The 17,312-nt window shown below is 39.9% G+C and overlaps 1 protein-coding gene across 1 annotated transcript in view; it reads left to right on the forward strand.

Moving 5' to 3' along the window:
* LOC139719837 (protein argonaute-2-like) overlaps nucleotides 1-17,312 on the forward strand; it is a 37,850-nt gene that overhangs the window by 17,803 nt on the left and 2,735 nt on the right. The window contains exons 10-21 of the mRNA XM_071631224.1: nucleotides 507-578; nucleotides 5,534-5,581; nucleotides 6,014-6,136; nucleotides 6,904-7,040; nucleotides 7,778-7,962; nucleotides 9,393-9,552; nucleotides 10,367-10,457; nucleotides 11,685-11,879; nucleotides 13,165-13,299; nucleotides 13,781-13,882; nucleotides 14,436-14,650; nucleotides 16,259-16,282. Of these exons, the coding sequence (XP_071487325.1) occupies nucleotides 507-578; nucleotides 5,534-5,581; nucleotides 6,014-6,136; nucleotides 6,904-7,040; nucleotides 7,778-7,962; nucleotides 9,393-9,552; nucleotides 10,367-10,457; nucleotides 11,685-11,879; nucleotides 13,165-13,299; nucleotides 13,781-13,882; nucleotides 14,436-14,650; nucleotides 16,259-16,282 (1,487 nt within the window). The remainder of the gene's footprint in view (nucleotides 1-506; nucleotides 579-5,533; nucleotides 5,582-6,013; nucleotides 6,137-6,903; nucleotides 7,041-7,777; nucleotides 7,963-9,392; nucleotides 9,553-10,366; nucleotides 10,458-11,684; nucleotides 11,880-13,164; nucleotides 13,300-13,780; nucleotides 13,883-14,435; nucleotides 14,651-16,258; nucleotides 16,283-17,312) is intronic.

The following is a 17,312-nucleotide window of genomic DNA, read 5'->3' on the forward strand; positions in this document are numbered from 1 at the left end:
GTGTAATTACCAGGATTTGAGGAGTGAGTCAACCTTCATTGAATAATATTTGTCAAAAGCAAATGACAATTCATTTTGACAAAAATAGAAGGTATGATGAATTTGAATTCAGAATGCAGTCTACAGAGCTGTGAATTAACCGAGTATTAAGCTTAGTATGGTTTAATGTATCACTGTAGGAGATATTTTTTTAGCTTCCAAACTTTCTGAGTGTGTATGTCTGTTTATGTTTGTGTGTGTGTGTGTGTGTTTGTGTGTGTGTGTGTGTGTGTGTGTGTGTGTGTGTGTGTCCTTGTGTGCATATGCCCCTGTGGAGGAAAGTACTTGGTGTTGAAACTGAAATCTTCAATTAATGAGCAATTGTCTAACGGAGTGACATCCTGCAATGCAAAGATGATTGATGACTAAAATATTTACTTTAAAAAGAAAAAAAAACAAACACAAGTTGATCACCATGAAATATCTTCACATTTTTAACACTATGTTTTCCTTTTTATGTCTTACAGGTTTGCAACATTGTAGCCGGGCAGCGCTGTATCAAGAAGCTGACTGACATGCAAACCTCCACAATGATCAAGGTTGCTCAAATAAGTTATTGTCTACTAACACCAGTGTCCCCTCTGCCCCCTCCCCACATACACCTTACACTACACCCGAGTGTTTGCATGTGGTTTATGTCAGCCTGTGAGCTGCGGGTGGCTGGGTTTCATAGGGCATGAGTGCACTGTCTGTGAGCCACTGTGGTGTGATCTTTAACACTGCATTCATACAGTCACCTTACTGCATGCATCATGCTCTGTATACCTCTTTATGTACACATAACTGCAAACACCTCACACTACACACCTGCATCTCACTGTGTTCATGTCACTATATGCAGCCTACTTTGTACACTTAAACACACACTGCATACACTGCAGTGGCTACACTTAACCATAGACACCTAAATGGAAACACATAATTCCACAGACATCATTGTGTGCAACTCACTATATACACCACACTGTAAGCAACACACTTCTTACACCTAACTATACACACCTCACAAAAGATATCTCACCACGACTATAAATACCTCCCTGTACATTCCGCTGTATACACCCCTTGTGGTACACCTAACACCATAAACCCCACTGTCTACACCTCACCATCAAGTGTTTGCATGCACTTTGTGTATAGTGTTTGTGTTGCTGGTGGCAGGATGATGTTCATTAGAGGCATGTCAACCGGGAAATTACCCCCAAATTCATGGCATATTTCTATTTCATTATTGTGTAAATCATTATCAGGAAACTTCTCAAGATTTATTGCATATCTGTCCCTTTAATCTCAGCGTTGTACTGTTGAAGATGTCATCGTCTGAATGTATGATTCAGTGAATCATTAAATGCGTTGACCTCACTTTTTTTTCTGACATGATAGATAATCAAGTTCTTTGAGCGCTGTTTGACGTATGCTCACACCGATGCATATTATGCTGCACAAATTTTTATGGGCCCTATGTGTGTGTGAATTCATGAATTATGGATACAATGTCAAAGTTGCACAGTCATTGGGAGTGCCACTGGTGAGTGCAAACACTGCATGTGATATACTAACAGCTTTGTTCAGAATTATGCTACCTTACTATTTCAGTATGCATATCAATCAAAGAATGTCCCTGACTTAACTAATGAACATAGTCTATACTTTGAGATGTTAAGATATATCATTTGTAATTGAGGGATGTAGGATTATTTGTCGTAGCCTTGCTTTAGAAGTTACTAAAACTTTGAGTTAAAAATGAGCGACATTTTGTTGTTGTTGGTTTTTTTTCCCCCACAAAGAATAGCTGGTGTGCAGGTCCTTGAATATTAAAGACACACACACAAACTGTCACCAGGGCAATACTGCCAGATAACATCACTTGAACTCTTAAAAGTAACATAAGTCCTCAGATGTTTGATTAAATATTAAAGGGATGAGTGAAAACCTCACTGGCACGCTGTTGGTAGACCTAACTTACTTGAGACAGTCCTTTGCATACAGGCAATAAGTATCAACAATTCTTTTTGATATCCTTTAATTTGTTCCTCAAAAACAATTTGCTGTGATTTGCTATCTGTAGAGTGTAGCTTAACTCCTTTTTGTGTATTGAAACTGGCAAACTCCATTGAAACTAACCCCCTGTTCTTGAGAAGTTTCCAATGTATCGCATTCTCATTGTTTAAAAATCTTTGGATTTGTTTTTTTCCAACAAGATAAGTTTGCAGCAACAAAGCTATTGTGCAAAAATCTGTTGAACATTTTCCCAAGTTTCTACATTTACATGTAGTTATGCCAGCTAGAGTCTTTTGCTCCTCATCAGGTATTGACCGATTCTGTGATGCGCTTTGTGTATTATCGGCATGGGCAGCACCATTACTGCGGTGTCCCAGCCGACCCCCCCTCCCACTTCCCCACCCCTCTCCCTACATTAGCACACGCATGGAATGAAAAACTGATGCATGGTTGCTTTAGCCAATAGGCGTCTTGTACTGAGTGCGCGAATACTTGCTTAGTGCGCAAACCTTTGTTACAAGTGCGCAATAAACATGTGGCCCGTGGGGTGGGGGAGAGGAGGGGGGTAGGCTGGGACACCGCAATTTGAGCTAATGGCTGCACCCAGTGCCACAAAATGTCTGCTGCCCTCAACGAACCCGAATCGGTCAATATCTCATAGGAAGAAAAAACAAACAAGCAAACAAACAAATGAACAAGTTAATGTCCATCGAGTCACAGAGTGTATGTATTGTTTTTTAAAAAGGACAAGTTCACCTTCATATACATGTGGATTTAGTGAATGCAGCAATATTAGTAGAACACATCAGTAAAAGTTTGAGGAAAATCAGACAATCCATTAAAAAGTTATGGATATTTCTGCATAGTCACTGCTGGATGAGGAGACTACTACAGTGTATGATATCACATGCATAGACCGATACAAGGAAAACATAAAGAAAATTCTGCAAAATTTCATTAAAAAACAAAACAAAATCACATTCCCATGACTTGTTACTGACTTATGTTAAGAGTAATATTATTCCCCCAGCCTTCTGAACAAGGCAAGCCAAGTGCTCTTTTATTATGTGTCAAAAGTGAAAACATGTTGAATTTTCTTTATATTTTCCGTATATCATTCTACACATAACATCTCAAGCTGTAGTAGTCTTCTCATCCAGCAATGATGGCACTGAAATTTCAAAAATTTATAACTTCTGAACTTATTGTCTGATTTTCCTCAAACTTTTGCTGATGTGTTCTACTAATAATGCTGCAATCTTTCAATCCACATGGATATGAAGGTGAACTTAAAGCATAGATAGATTAGTGCTGAGAAGCAGAAGTTCCCTTAGAATAGCTTCCTTCTGCTGCCTCTAGCTTTCTATATACTGGACACGCCAAATATTTCGCGAGGTTTTATTCTCATGAATTTCGCAAGTCGGGTGCTATTCGTGAATTTAAAGACGCAGGAAAATATTGACTCTGATCCCAACATGCATGCATATATTTGTCCATTCAGTACTATACTCCAAGATTGCGAATTCAACCACTCGCAAAATTGTCGGGAAGTCCCGATTCGCAAAAAATTAGACTCGCTAAATATGTGGCGTATACAGTAAATCATGGCCAAGATTCTGTGTTTGTCTGTGTTTGAGATTGCATGGACAGGACTACCAAAAGTAGACTAGTGATCCACAAACATTGCTGGATACAGCATCTTAACTCTGATATCCTTTGCCCTTGGAGTGTAATACCACTGCATGTTCTGGTAGCTTGTAATGAATTAAGCAAAACTTGACAAATAGAGTAAAATAGATTGGAGGTTCCTTGGAACTAGACGCAAAATACAAAAATTGTAAAATCACGTTAAAGTTTCGCATGTTGTCATGAAACATTGATGTCGATCGCAACCACTTTTGAAAGTTAGAAGGCATGTCAATGTCATTGCCTGAGAAATCTCCAATTGGATTTTTTAAAGAAATTTCCCATTGGATTTTTTAAAGAAATTTTTGTAAAATTCAATATAGAAGAATAAACTGTATGTAATCAAATTACCATAGTAGTGCAAAACGTAGCAATGATGATTTGTATGGGGAAAAGATTTGTTGTTGGAAAAATTTTCGGCCAGAAAAACTTTCTGCACAAACCAGTGGAAGAGGTGTGAGGGGATGACATCCTCACTCTTCTTGTTTCCGTATGTGGATATGAGCAATATCTCTGAATTGTGCTAACCTGGGAAAGTTTACAGTTCCATGACTTGTTTATTGTAAGGCCAGATTGATGAACTTTGTAGCTTTCTGTTTATTTGCTTGTATTAATTATGTACATCAGCAGAGTTAACTGTAACGAAGTGTGGTATTTTAACTTTGTATGCTTCTCTTCTTTCATGCTTTGCTGTTCATCTGTAGTGTTTCATACCGTTCTTGCACCACAAAACACTTTGTAGAACAGCCAGATTTGTGTGTTGTGTGTACTGTGGTCATTGTTTCACTCCTGCCCATCTCTTTTTTTTTTCTGTCAACTACATAGTGACTTACAAAACTTTGAGACCAAAGAAAAGTCTCAAACTTGATGTAGAGCAGAATTTCACATTTTCTGGAGAGCTTACAAGGCATTTACTTTGTAGTGGAGCTCCCATGGAGCCACAATTGTGTGTAGTTTGATAATTGGAGATTATTCTATGCCATATATATTTGTGTAATGTAACTGTGACATTCTCAGTTCATTCCTAAATGTCGCAGCACCCTTTTGTCATGGTTCCCCTGTTCCACAAAGTCCCATTTTGTACATTAAATTTTCTAGGCGAAAGAATTTGTCCTAGAATTGATATTAACTTGCCTTCCTGCATGTAAGAATTTCAAAGACCTACGAATTCTCAATCTACATGTTGTGGCACGCTAATTTGTGATTTCAGTGAGTGTAGTGTAATATTCAGTATGTGTCTCCACATTCTTTCTGTTAAAAAAAAAGAAATCACCACAAAACTGTATTATAATTAACATAATATTAAATAGATTATATGATATTTAGTATGTAATATTAAAGTAATTGTATTGATTAAAATATGTAAAACACCTAGGATGTCAGGTAAGTAGTGTTTGTTAAATGATGCCACTAATAAATTTTAAATGATATATTTTTTTAATTGATGTACGGGGGCACAGTGGCACAGTGGCACAGTGGCACAGTGAATGAAACTCCAACTCTAAATCGGAGGACCCGAGTTTGATTCCCACTCTGTGCTTATACATCCTGGACGAGGTGTTTTCACCCACCATGTCCCTCTCGACCCAGGTTTTTTAATGGGTTCTTGACAGTGCTAGAGAAACGATAATGGCAGGGTCCTCTAATAGAGCAGTGGCAACACTGAAGAGGCTACCCTGGATAAAGAAGACATTATCATATTGTTGTTACTTTTTCTTTTCTTGCTCAAAGTTGAATTTGCCTGAGAACATAGTCTTCTTTTTTGTTTTCATATAGTAATATTACACTCTCTGTTCATGCTTTATAGGCAACTGCAAGATCGGCCCCAGATAGGGAAAAGGAAATAAAAAACTTGGTGAGTATATGTGGTAATTAGCATACTAATTGCTATGCAGATGATATGTCAAAGATTTAGTGTATGACACATCTCCTTTGTGAGTAGATCACAATGAAACAATTTGTAAGTGAATGTGTGTTGGAAATATTGTCAGGTGTTTTGTTTAAGAAAAAAAAAATAAAAGTCAGTAGTTACATTAACAAGGGAGTTGAAGCATTTTGTTGTAGAATTGTCACTTTGGTATTTCACTTTTTGAAAAGGGTTGTATTGTCTCGTAATTGTGAATGTAATTTTACATCATGTTTGCATCCGTGTTCAACAGCAGTAGTGGACATAGGCCTACTGTTTTCTTGCTAGTGTCAAGTTTGTTCATGCTGGCTTTTTTTCTTGGTCACTTCATCTGCCTTTTGTTTTTGTTGTTTTGTTTGTGTTTTCTTCTTCTTCTGCCAGGTGCACAAAGCAAACTTCAATAATGACCGCTACGTCAGACAGTTTGGCCTCAGCATCAGCAACGACATGGTCACTATTGAGGGAAGAGTGCTGCCCGCTCCCAAGATCCAGTATGGGGGAAAGGTAATTTGGTTTCTCGTTTCTACGTAGTCCCACCCTTGTAAACTAGTGTTGCTGTTTATACAAACACCAACTTTGTGTCATGCAAAGATGCTGGACTTTATAGAAACATTTCTCCCTGACACATACATGTACTTGTAGTTGTGTAACTTTTGAATTCAGCCTTCTGTCTTGAGTTCATGCATTTACAGATTTGGAAGGTTAATTATTAAAGACTCAATAGACACTCTTCTACCACTTGTTCCATGGGTTTTGTTGCTGTTGTTGTTTGTATGTATGTCTTTGTTTTTGGTTTTGTTTGTTTGTTTGTTCGTTTGTTTGTTTTTGCTATTTGTGATTGTACCGTATCTCTGTGCCAGGCATTCATAAAACTCTGTCGATGCAATTCAGTTGTTTTCAACATGCTGGGTGTAAGTTATAGTTGTTTTCTCTTTGGTGCGGAATGTTTGGCCTTTGTGAATTTTAGGAATGGTTGTGTTTTCATTCTACACCAATATCACATGGCCTTTTGAAAGGCATTCTATTGCATTTGAAGGTAAATGATTCTGTAATGATACTTAATAGTGAAGAGCTGAAGAGGTCATAATTAATCACCTATTTTAACTCATCTATCGATTTTATATTAAAGAAAATGTAGAGTTATTGTACATGTCATGATTGTCAAAAAATATGTATTAAAACTCAAGTGCTGGTCTCTTTGAGTCCTATATATAGTTGCCAGCAGTCATAATCATCATCTGAGTTGTTCTTTCCTCCAACTGATGTCACAGCAAAACAAGACTCAGGCGATCCCCGCCCAGGGCGTGTGGGACATGAGGGGCAAGCAGTTCCACACTGGTGTCGAGATCCGAGTCTGGGCCATCGCCTGCTTCGCACCACAGCACCAGTGCCGGGAAGAAGCCCTCAGGTTTGAACGCCAGACTCAGACTTTTAATGATAATTAAAGGTGTTGGATGAAAGTACTGGTGATGCTGACAGATTGATTCATTCAAGAGTGAGGAAGAAATTTGTGGAATGGTGTGAGAGGACAAGATTGTCAAGATAGAGACAATGAAACTGTACTTAACACTACATAGATGGAAGAAATCGGCGTGGATGGTGTACAAGAGTGATCGGAAATGCGATTAAAAATGACAAAGGATGATGATTATGATTGCTTGTACAGCATCAACGTTTGGTAGAAATCCTCAGTGTGTGATTGTGACCTGTGGTAGGATATACATGTATGAAGGTGATGATGGTGGTGGTAATGATGGTGATGATGATGATGATGATGGTGAGGATAATGATGATAATGATGATGGTTGTGACAGTGATGATGTTGGGGATTTTGATGGTGATGATGGTGATGATGGTGATGATGATGGTAGTGGTGGTGGTGGTGATGATGATGGTGGTGATGACGATGGTGGTAATGATGGTGATGTTGATGGTGATGATGGTGATGATGGTGATGATGGTGATGATGGTGATGATGGTGATGATGATGATGATGGTGATGATGGTGGCGGTGATGATGATAGTGGTGATGATGATCAGGGTTCCCAGCCAATCAGGGAAATCAGGGAAAATTATTTTACTTTTTACTTTCACGGGGTGAACATGCACATAATGCTCACCCGCTGCTCCCACAATTCATTGCAGGACATTCACAGCCCAGCTCCAGAAGATCTCCAACGATGCGGGGATGCCGATCATGGGCCAGCCATGCTTCTGCAAGTATGCCGTGGGCGCTGACCAGGTGGAGCCAATGTTCAGACACCTCAAGTCCACCTACAAGGGATTGCAGCTCATCGTAGTGGTACTGCCGGGCAAGACACCTGTGTATGGTAAGTGATATGTACTGTAAACAAGGAAAAATACCCCCCCCCCCCCACCAAAACAAAACAACAAATAAATTAATTAATTAATTAACCATGTAGGCCTTTATAATCAACATTTTGATCCTTCTAAGTTGTTGGACATTTAGAAGTGCCTTACTTAATACTGATAATTACTAGTGCAGAAGATAAAATACTACATGGGTTGAGGGACCTAAAACCTCCTCTAAGCCCTGAAGTAAGATCATTCTGTATGTTCCCGACAGCAAAAGACGAGACGATTTCATGATAGGAGTTAATTAAAATTACACAATACTTTCATGTTGAATTTTACAAGGGAGCCATCTTAGGAGCACCGCGAGCAAGCCTGCAGCTACTAGCCAGCAATGCACAACTACTTTAAAACCAGAAATGTTTGTGTGCTTTTTAATTTTGCGAGAGCCAAGATTCAGGAAATTAAAATACACCTGAAAATTCTTGTCTACACTATATGCATTGAATGCCAGTAGCAGTTCACAGAATTTTTGTGCCACAAACAGGGCCGTTTGCTCCAATTCACAAAAATTTTTCACGATTTTTCAAGTGTCCGTGCACCCTAGTGTGCACTTCCCATTCACACTTGCTTGCCCTTTGTATTCGTGAAAATGTTCTCCCATAAGAGAAAATCTCCAAAAAGGATATACCCATGGGAAAAAACATTACAAATGATCCTCTGTCATGTGACCAGGTTTATCCTATCACTGACTGGTATATATGCTTACTCTGATTGTCTAACTCTTTATGTGCATGTGCTGTGGTGTAAACCCCAGTGTACCACATTATTGTGAGACAGCAACATATAGTCATGCTTTGGGATAACATTCTCTCTTTTCAAATCTGTGTAACTTTCATAGATTTTTGTTTCCCTTGTCATGTAATGAGCAAAGTTGTAAAGAAAATGCCAAGCTTTGCTTTGATGTAAATTGTATGACAAATCTATGATTATTTTTCTTTCAAATGACCAGTAGCTACATTATTTTAGAGCCATGACCTTCTGCACACAAAACAGTGACAGAAACTTAGAATTTACAAGCAAATCTATGAGAGAATACCACTTTATAGTCAGTCACCACATAAAATGCAAACTACATATGACAGGATTGGAATCGGAAAAAACACTTTCAAGGTGCTGTGGCATTTGGTGATTCATCGATCAGTTTGGGCAGGCTTTGTGCGTTTGAGCAGAATATGCGAACTTGGCACGCCGTCGACTGAGTCAGGCGTATGAACGTGGCACTTAAAGAGATAACTCCTCAGATGTGTCAGGGAGAATTACAATCCCCGAGAAGAAAATCTTCATTGTGAGGCTGCTGAGAGAGCGGGGACAGGAGGGAGGAAAAATTCACAGAATTTACAAGAATTTCTGGACTAAAATGTAATGCATCCGTCCTTGTCCACAGCCGAGGTGAAGCGGGTCGGCGACACACTGCTGGGAATTGCCACTCAGTGCGTCCAGGTCAAGAATGTCAACAAGACGACGGCGCAGACCCTCTCCAACCTCTGCCTGAAGATCAACGTCAAGCTTGGGGGCATCAACAACATCCTGGTGCCTAACATCAGGTAATGTGCATCTGTCTTCATCTGTCATCATTCTTGATCAACTTTCACCTTGTCCACTGCACAGAAAGAATGCACAAGTATCATGTTGTTTATGTGGCTAGGATTGACGTGATGAATGCTTAAAGGCTTTTACCATTTGCAGATGAAACAAAAACCCAGCTTTAGTGCTTCAAAACTGTTCTAAAATGTTAGTTGGATTATAGAAACAACCAGTGTAAAAATTAGAATCAGTATAATTAATGTTAAGTATTGTTAAATATACAAAATGTCTACAATAGTTATAATAAAAATGTTTCTAGACTAAACCGTCTACAGATATGGTTTAGTGAGAAAAATAGTGATATCTCCTTATATTGTAGGCTTTTTTACATGGTAGAATGTTTTGTGATACAACTGACCTACACGTATGCATGAAATGTGATATCTTTAACATTTTAAATCACTGCTTCCAGTGGTAAGCAGTACTTTTAAAGCAAGCCAGCAATTTAAGAGATGATGATGGTGCATATCAATTTGGGCACCCAAATGCACACCACTGCAGGTATATCCCAATAGATATCAAATTTGACCAACTGGACTCCAAATAGAAACCACAAAGAAAGGGGCTTCACATCTCATTCAAGTCACATTTGCAGCTCTGATTGACAGGCTGGCAATCTTGATAATTGTAGGAAGGGGCACATCTTAATGGCTCTTCTGTCAATCCCAGTAGAGCAGATGTAACAAGTTTCCTCAAGTTATTACCACCTGGTGAAATCAAAGTCTACATTGGCATAAGTTCTGTCTAATAATGATGTCCCCTTCATGCCTTCAGGCCGAGGGTCTTTGCTGAGCCAGTCATCTTCCTCGGTGCTGACGTCACCCACCCACCGGCAGGGGATGATAAGAAGCCTTCCATTGCTGCAGTAAGTATACTATGGTGGTGGTGGTGGTGGTGGTGGTGGTGGTGGTGGTGATGGTGATGGTGATGATGATGATGATGATGATGGTGATGGTGATGGTGATGATGATGGTGATGATGGAGGAGGAGGAGGAGGAGGAACAAGAAGAAGAAGAAGAAGAAGTATACGGAGGAGGAGGAACAAGGAAGAAGAAGTAGTAGCAGAAGGAGGAGGAGGAGGAGGAGGAGGAGATAGAAGTGGAGGCAGAAGAGGAGGAAGAAACAGATGAGATGAAGGATGAGGAGGAGGAGGAGAAGTAGAAGGAGAAAGAGTAGCAACATTAGCAGGTGGAGAAAGAGGAGGCGGTGAAGGAGGAGGAGGAGGAGTAAGAGGGGGAAGAGGAATGGGAGGAGGAGGAGTTGGAGGCAGAGGAGAAGAATGGTGAGGAGGTGAAGAAGAAGGAAGAGTTTGCTCTTGTGTAATGATAAGGGGAATTGTGTGTGAATGAAAAGCATCTCAAGAATAGATGATGCCTTGGTGCATGTATTCAGTCATACGTTCCCCTCCACCCCATGTCCTGTTTTTCATTTTCATGAGGAGGAGTGGGAAGAGAGGAAGGGTGTTTGTCTCGATGGTCGGGTTGGTTGAATGTGGATTAGGAGTGTGACAATAAGGGACAGAAATTTTAGATACATTTCTTTTTTAGGGGGTCCGGGTAAATTGTCCAGGGGTAATCCCCCTGGGCAATTTACCTTGCCAATTTACCTTGCCCTGATACGGTTCCTTGGTTACCACTCTTCTTCATCAGGTGTAGAGAGGGTTATGTGAGAGAATTGGGAAAGTCTCAGCAAAATTGGTCTCGACCTTTGACATGAGAGTAGGCAAGACTACCCTCCTCCCTCCTTTGACTGGAGTTGGTGTTGGTGTGCAGTGTACAAGATGGTGGATATCATGGGAAATCACCACTATGCTGTGTTCCAGACTTTTAACCCACAGGGGGTCAGTGGTTCAGGAGACAAGGCACTAACTTTCAATCCAGAAATCTTTGGTTCAAATTCCACTTGAACTTACAGTACTTTGCGTTTTCAGGATACAAATCTCTGTAAAGGATTTTATTTTGGTGACGATTTTTTTTCCCTGACAGGAATCTACATACCTTGTATGAAGAAAAAGTAAGAACAAGCAGTTAATAGAGATTGTCACACATGAATACCTGAAGATGCCCAGAACTCCCGTGTTCCCTCTCAATAGGTGGTAGGGAGCATGGACGGCCACCCCAGCCGGTACTGCGCCAGTGTGCGGGTCCAGAACCACCGGGTGGAGATCATCCAGGACCTGATGGGAATGGTGAGGGAGCTGCTGATGGAATTCTACCGCTCCACCCACTTCAAGCCGGCCAGGATCATCATGTACCGGGATGGTGTCAGCGAGGGACAGTTCCTTCAGGTCTGTTGGGATGGGGACCCCCTTGAAAGCCACTTGAAAGTGGGCTTGGCCAGAACATAATGTGGAATATTTGTTATTATACAACACCTATTTAGAATGTAGCTATGCGATTGGTGGATTGCCCATCACGTGACATTTAGTGAAAAGTTTCATCGCACACTCTGGCTGTCAGCCGTGCAATTTTGTTTGAGCAAAATGTTCCATTGCATGGCTCTGATGTCACAATAAACAAACATGTGCCGCGCGCACTCAACAATTACAAGCGCGCTTACAAGCGCATACTTTTGTCACTCATTTTTGTAAAATACAACTTTGTAACTTCGTTTCGCATACGTACGTACACGGTGACTGCGACTGTGAGGCTACTCATTCATCTTTCATGGAAAATGGTTGCCATTTCTGTGCTAAATTCAAGAATCTGTGAGTACCAAATCTGTTGGTGTTCGAGGTGTTGTATAAAACAAATAGTGTATGGTCTTTACTCATGCAATGGAACCAGATTTCGCACTTGTGACCATTCACTACTTGTATGCTAATTCCTGTTTCATTAATGCCAAGCTTGTGGAAATATTCACTCAACCCTTGACCCCTAACTTTATTTGACTGTGTAGATTAACAACAACAACAATGATGATGATGATGATGATGATAAGGTCTTCTTTATCCTGGGTAGCCTCTTCAGTATTCCCACTGTCCTACCAGAGAGCCGTGCCATTATCATAATATTACCCTGGTGTTACGAGGTACCCATGTATACACTTGAGTTGAGAGGGGCATCTTGGGTAAAACTGACTTGTCCAAGGGTGTAGGCACTTGACTGGATTTGAACTCGGGGCTACCGATCCAAAGTCAAGAGTCTTATCCACTATTCCACAGTGCTCCCACAACAATAATATCATTTTCAAGATGTAGACCAAAATATTAACTGATGCACCATAACCTTTTTCCTTTTTTTACATTTTAAATATCTAATAGTTGAGTAGTGTGAATTTTAACCCATGGACTTGGCCATTATTGAAGAAACTGAATGCTTCAGAACTTTGTGCCAAGATGAGCCAAGATGAGCCGGAGTTAAATAAAGCAGGACCATGCTTTGAAAACAATTTTTACCTACCTGAGTTGCATCCATAATCAAATATACTTTCATCATCGGCACTAATCCATGTTTGCTTAAAGTCCTAATGTATTCATGGAATGATTAGCAGTCTGTTGGATTGTCAACATTGAATTTTTTATGTCAAAATCAGTCGTCTCAAAATTTGGCGTCAAATTCTGTCTGCGTCAGGTGCTAGCCCAGGAGATGACGGCAATCCGCAATGCCTGCCGGTCCCTGGAAGACTTCTACGAGCCAGGCATCACCTTCATCGTGGTGCAGAAGAGACATCACACCAGACTCTTCTGTGCTGAGAGGAGGGAACAGGTGGGTTCATGAATATGCATGACTGAAGATGATAATAATATGCAATTATGTAGTACATGCATGTTTCCATGTGTATGTGATTACAAGAGAAAGCAAGTTGGTCTCATGAATAATCATGTACTAGTAACTGATGATAATGAATATGCATACACAATGTGCATGTTTTCATAAAATATATGTATAGAGAGAACATACAGGTTCATGAATATGCAAGCCTTGGTTGATATGAATATGCATTCACAGCATGCACATAGAAAGAAAAAAGGTTGTCAGATGAATATGTGTGCATCTGAGATGATAATGATTATGCATGTACACGTATCAATTTATTCGTAGAGCACAACTAGCCAGCGAGTTCATGACCATATCAGAAATGCACATGAATTGATATAAAGTAGTATTTACCTATCAATCCTCTTAAGAGTCTTTATTCCAAGATTAATTTGTCTTCCATGTTCCTGTTCCTGTTGATGTCCATTAGATCGGGAGAAGCGGTAACATCCCTGCCGGTACGACAGTGGACAGCGGCATCACACACCCCCTAGAGTTTGATTTTTTCCTTTGCAGTCATGCTGGCATTCAGGTAATAAAGTATGGACAGGTAATGAGAAAAATATCACAGAGACATACAGAAAGCGGGACATGTTAAATATAATGTTGAGATATAGATATATGGCCTGTATGGTATACGTTCACCTTTGTTAGTTGTCAGAATGGATAAATGATTTGAATTAATGATTCTTTTGTCGACTGATGCTGCATCTCATTGACAAATGGCCCTTCATTGAAGTAAATAAGTGCCAATTATTCTGTGTTTAGGGTAAAAGCTGTGATAGCAATCATGGGCATACATACTCCAGTGGTGAATGATGTGCCTGGATGGTGAATAATGTAAAATAATAGTAATAGAGAGACTCTTATAAAGCGCTCATTCTACCTAAAAAGATGTCTGCATATCTTATGTGTTACATTGATTCTCTCTGTCTAGGGTCACTCCAGTTTCTAAGTAAATTACATTTACTTCAATACTTCCTCCTTAGTTACAAACAGATGTGTCTATTAGAAATCTGTGGAGTACCCATATTTGATGCTGTGCCCAGTCCCACAATATGCAAAATTTTGTTGTTCTATCGCAGGGCACGAGTCGTCCATCCCACTACCACGTCCTGTGGGACGACAACCGCTTCAAGGCGGACGAGCTCCAGTGTCTCACCTACCAGCTGTGCCACACCTACGTCCGCTGCACCCGAAGCGTCTCCATCCCCGCCCCTGCCTACTACGCCCACCTCGTGGCCTTCCGCGCCCGCTACCACCTCGTGGAGAAGGAACACGACCGCTACGACCACGACAGGTGAGTAGACTCTTCCCCCCCCCCATAAAAAAAAAGACTTGTCCTGCCCTAATTCTGTCCTAGAATCCTCTGAGACTTTCGTTACCTCAACATCTACTCGAGTCATTTTCACACTACAACTCTACAAGACCAAAGCGTAGATTTGTACTGCCTGTAACATATCTGATTTACTCTCCACCAAAGCTTAGGCACATTGTTCATCTACTCCTCACTTTTAATCATCCGTGCCTATCGTAAAGCATACAGGGTAGCAGCTCCCACTCACTATTAAAATGCACTGCTGATGGTTTCAATTTCTTTTTTAAAACTCTTTTTATGGCCATAACCCACACTATGATAGCTACACCAAAACTACTGCATTCTGTACAACAAACTGTGATGAAAGCTTAATGTGTTTATTCTCTTTCATGGGCAAGGTGCATAAGATTTCCCCTGTTAAAGAGAAAATATACATTGTGCTTGCAACATTGTCATGCATAACCACAAGAACTCACTGTCATTTTCTGCAAACAAGCACATCTTTTGCTTCTAATTTGTTGGCACAAGATTATTTGCTTTTCGTGCAGAACTGACTTTAAACATTGTGTGCTTCTTGCTAAGCAGATTTTGTTAACAGTTTTCTTTTTAAAGGGAAATTCCAGATCAGTCAAAAAGTTTTGTTTGAAAAGAAAGAGTAAAATTTTACCAGCACAATAATGAAAATTTGATTAAAATTGAATATCAATGAACTATGGTTTAATAGCTTTGTAGTAGTGTGTCCTCAGACATCTAACAAGTTCCGCTGTCTGTAAAGAGTGCCACCATATGCTCATGGGTACAGTTTTGATCATACAATTTCAATAATGGCATATCAGTGGCTTGTTCAGATTGTGTGATATTTCACGATCTCTGCTCTACTCTAACCCAGACATCTGTGGTGTATAAAATGCCTTTTTGATATAAGTTGCTGGCATTTGCCAGATCCTTTTTTCACCCCAGAGCCAAGCTTTCGACATATACCATTAGTTAGATGGAGATTTCATCTTTCATTCTCCCATGGATTGCCTTTTGCTGTCTTAACGTTTAACCATCAGCTGTATGACTTACAACAGTATTCTCAAGAGATACAACAGTTGGTTTCTTGGAAGAACTTGTCTGGACTTGTTTTGTTTTGCTTGAGCTGGAAAAAAACACAAAAAACCTGAACAAAGTCCATTAGCACTTTACTAAGTTTCATACGCAAAAAAGAATATTCCAGAGAAACTTACATATCCTTTTTTTCCCTCATTGTGTTTGTTTTCGGGTTTGTTTTATTTTTCCTTGTAGGTGAGGGGTCCTGTTTTCACTACATAAGTATTTACTTTTGATCATTGAACTTTGTACCCATCATAATATTGGTGTAGGGATATATAACAAGACATGCATATCCAGTTTTATTGTGGAGGTTTTTTCGTTTTTGTTTTTATGCATAGCAACCATGGAATAAGCATGCTTATCTCAAACTATGCATCAGATTTGTTTTGTACAAAAACTGTGTACCCCATCTCTTAAAGAAAAAGGGCAAATTTTGCTGCATAATCATGTTTTATCATTTATCTTTCTTTATTATGATTTTATTTTATTTTTCAGCCATCAGTCCGGTACTAACAGCAAGTGAGTGAAAAGAATGATAATGATAATGATAGTGATAATAATGGCTGTATTCTAGAAAGAGGACCAAGTGTAACATAGCTGTAAGACCCAGATCCAGATGTTGATGTAGTCTACTGCTTTGCGAAATGTCTCAAGTCACTGCTAATTTCTGTTACATTCTGTACAAATTCCTTTCTGTCTAACAGAAAACCAAATGAAGCATATGCTGTACTGAGATGATTTTTGTGGAGGTCATATCTAAGCGTGATATTTACTCTTTGATAGGATGAAAGGATTGGTATTTTGCAGTCCATAACTGACTAGACCAACTTGAAGCAGCTTATCTATTAGTCCACTTTTGAAGATGAAGGCCATTATTTTCTGCAGTTGATTGTTTCGTCCTAGTGTGTTCTCATATTCGAGTTTTGTCTCTGTACGTCAGTACCCTAATGTCTTCTCTCTCCTTCGGTGTCTTTCTGTTTGTTTGTTTGTTCGTTCACTTGTTCATTTTAGTAGTTGTGTGGTTGACCGTGCTGTACTAGTGCACATCAATTTACATTCCAGAACTTAGCCATGAAAGCATGCAAACTGAACATTTTCACTGCTGGCCTCAATCTTCTTGCTGCTCCTTCAAAGCTGCAACCCGATCAACATAGAGTTATGAAAATTCAAGCCATCATACAGCCTTGCATTCTGCTTTATAGAGAGGAAAATATTCGGCCGAATTACATGCACAGAATGACAGATTCCATTATCTATTATTTCCCTCCTCCCCCTCCCCCCATGCTGTACCGCACATACTGTAAAAGTGGATATTTTTTTCGCGCGACTAATTTTTCGCGCTTGTGCAGGAAAGAAGAGTTTCGCGTGTTTTTAATTCCGCAGAATCAAGACATCCACCACTAGAACGTATGGGATGCAAAAATATTTGCGTGCTTTTATTTTCGCGCCAGCTTCTGGTTGCGCGAAATGCACGAAAATTTCCACTTTACATTACTCTGCACTTAGAGCCAACTCAGTTTACGTAGTCACCAGTCACAGTGTGAAAGCG

Source organism: Diadema antillarum, unplaced genomic scaffold (genome assembly GCF_040938485.1).
Source record: "Diadema antillarum isolate AM-2024a unplaced genomic scaffold, OU_Dant_1.0 scf00000009, whole genome shotgun sequence".
In the NCBI taxonomy this organism is placed as follows: domain Eukaryota; kingdom Metazoa; phylum Echinodermata; class Echinoidea; order Diadematoida; family Diadematidae; genus Diadema; species Diadema antillarum.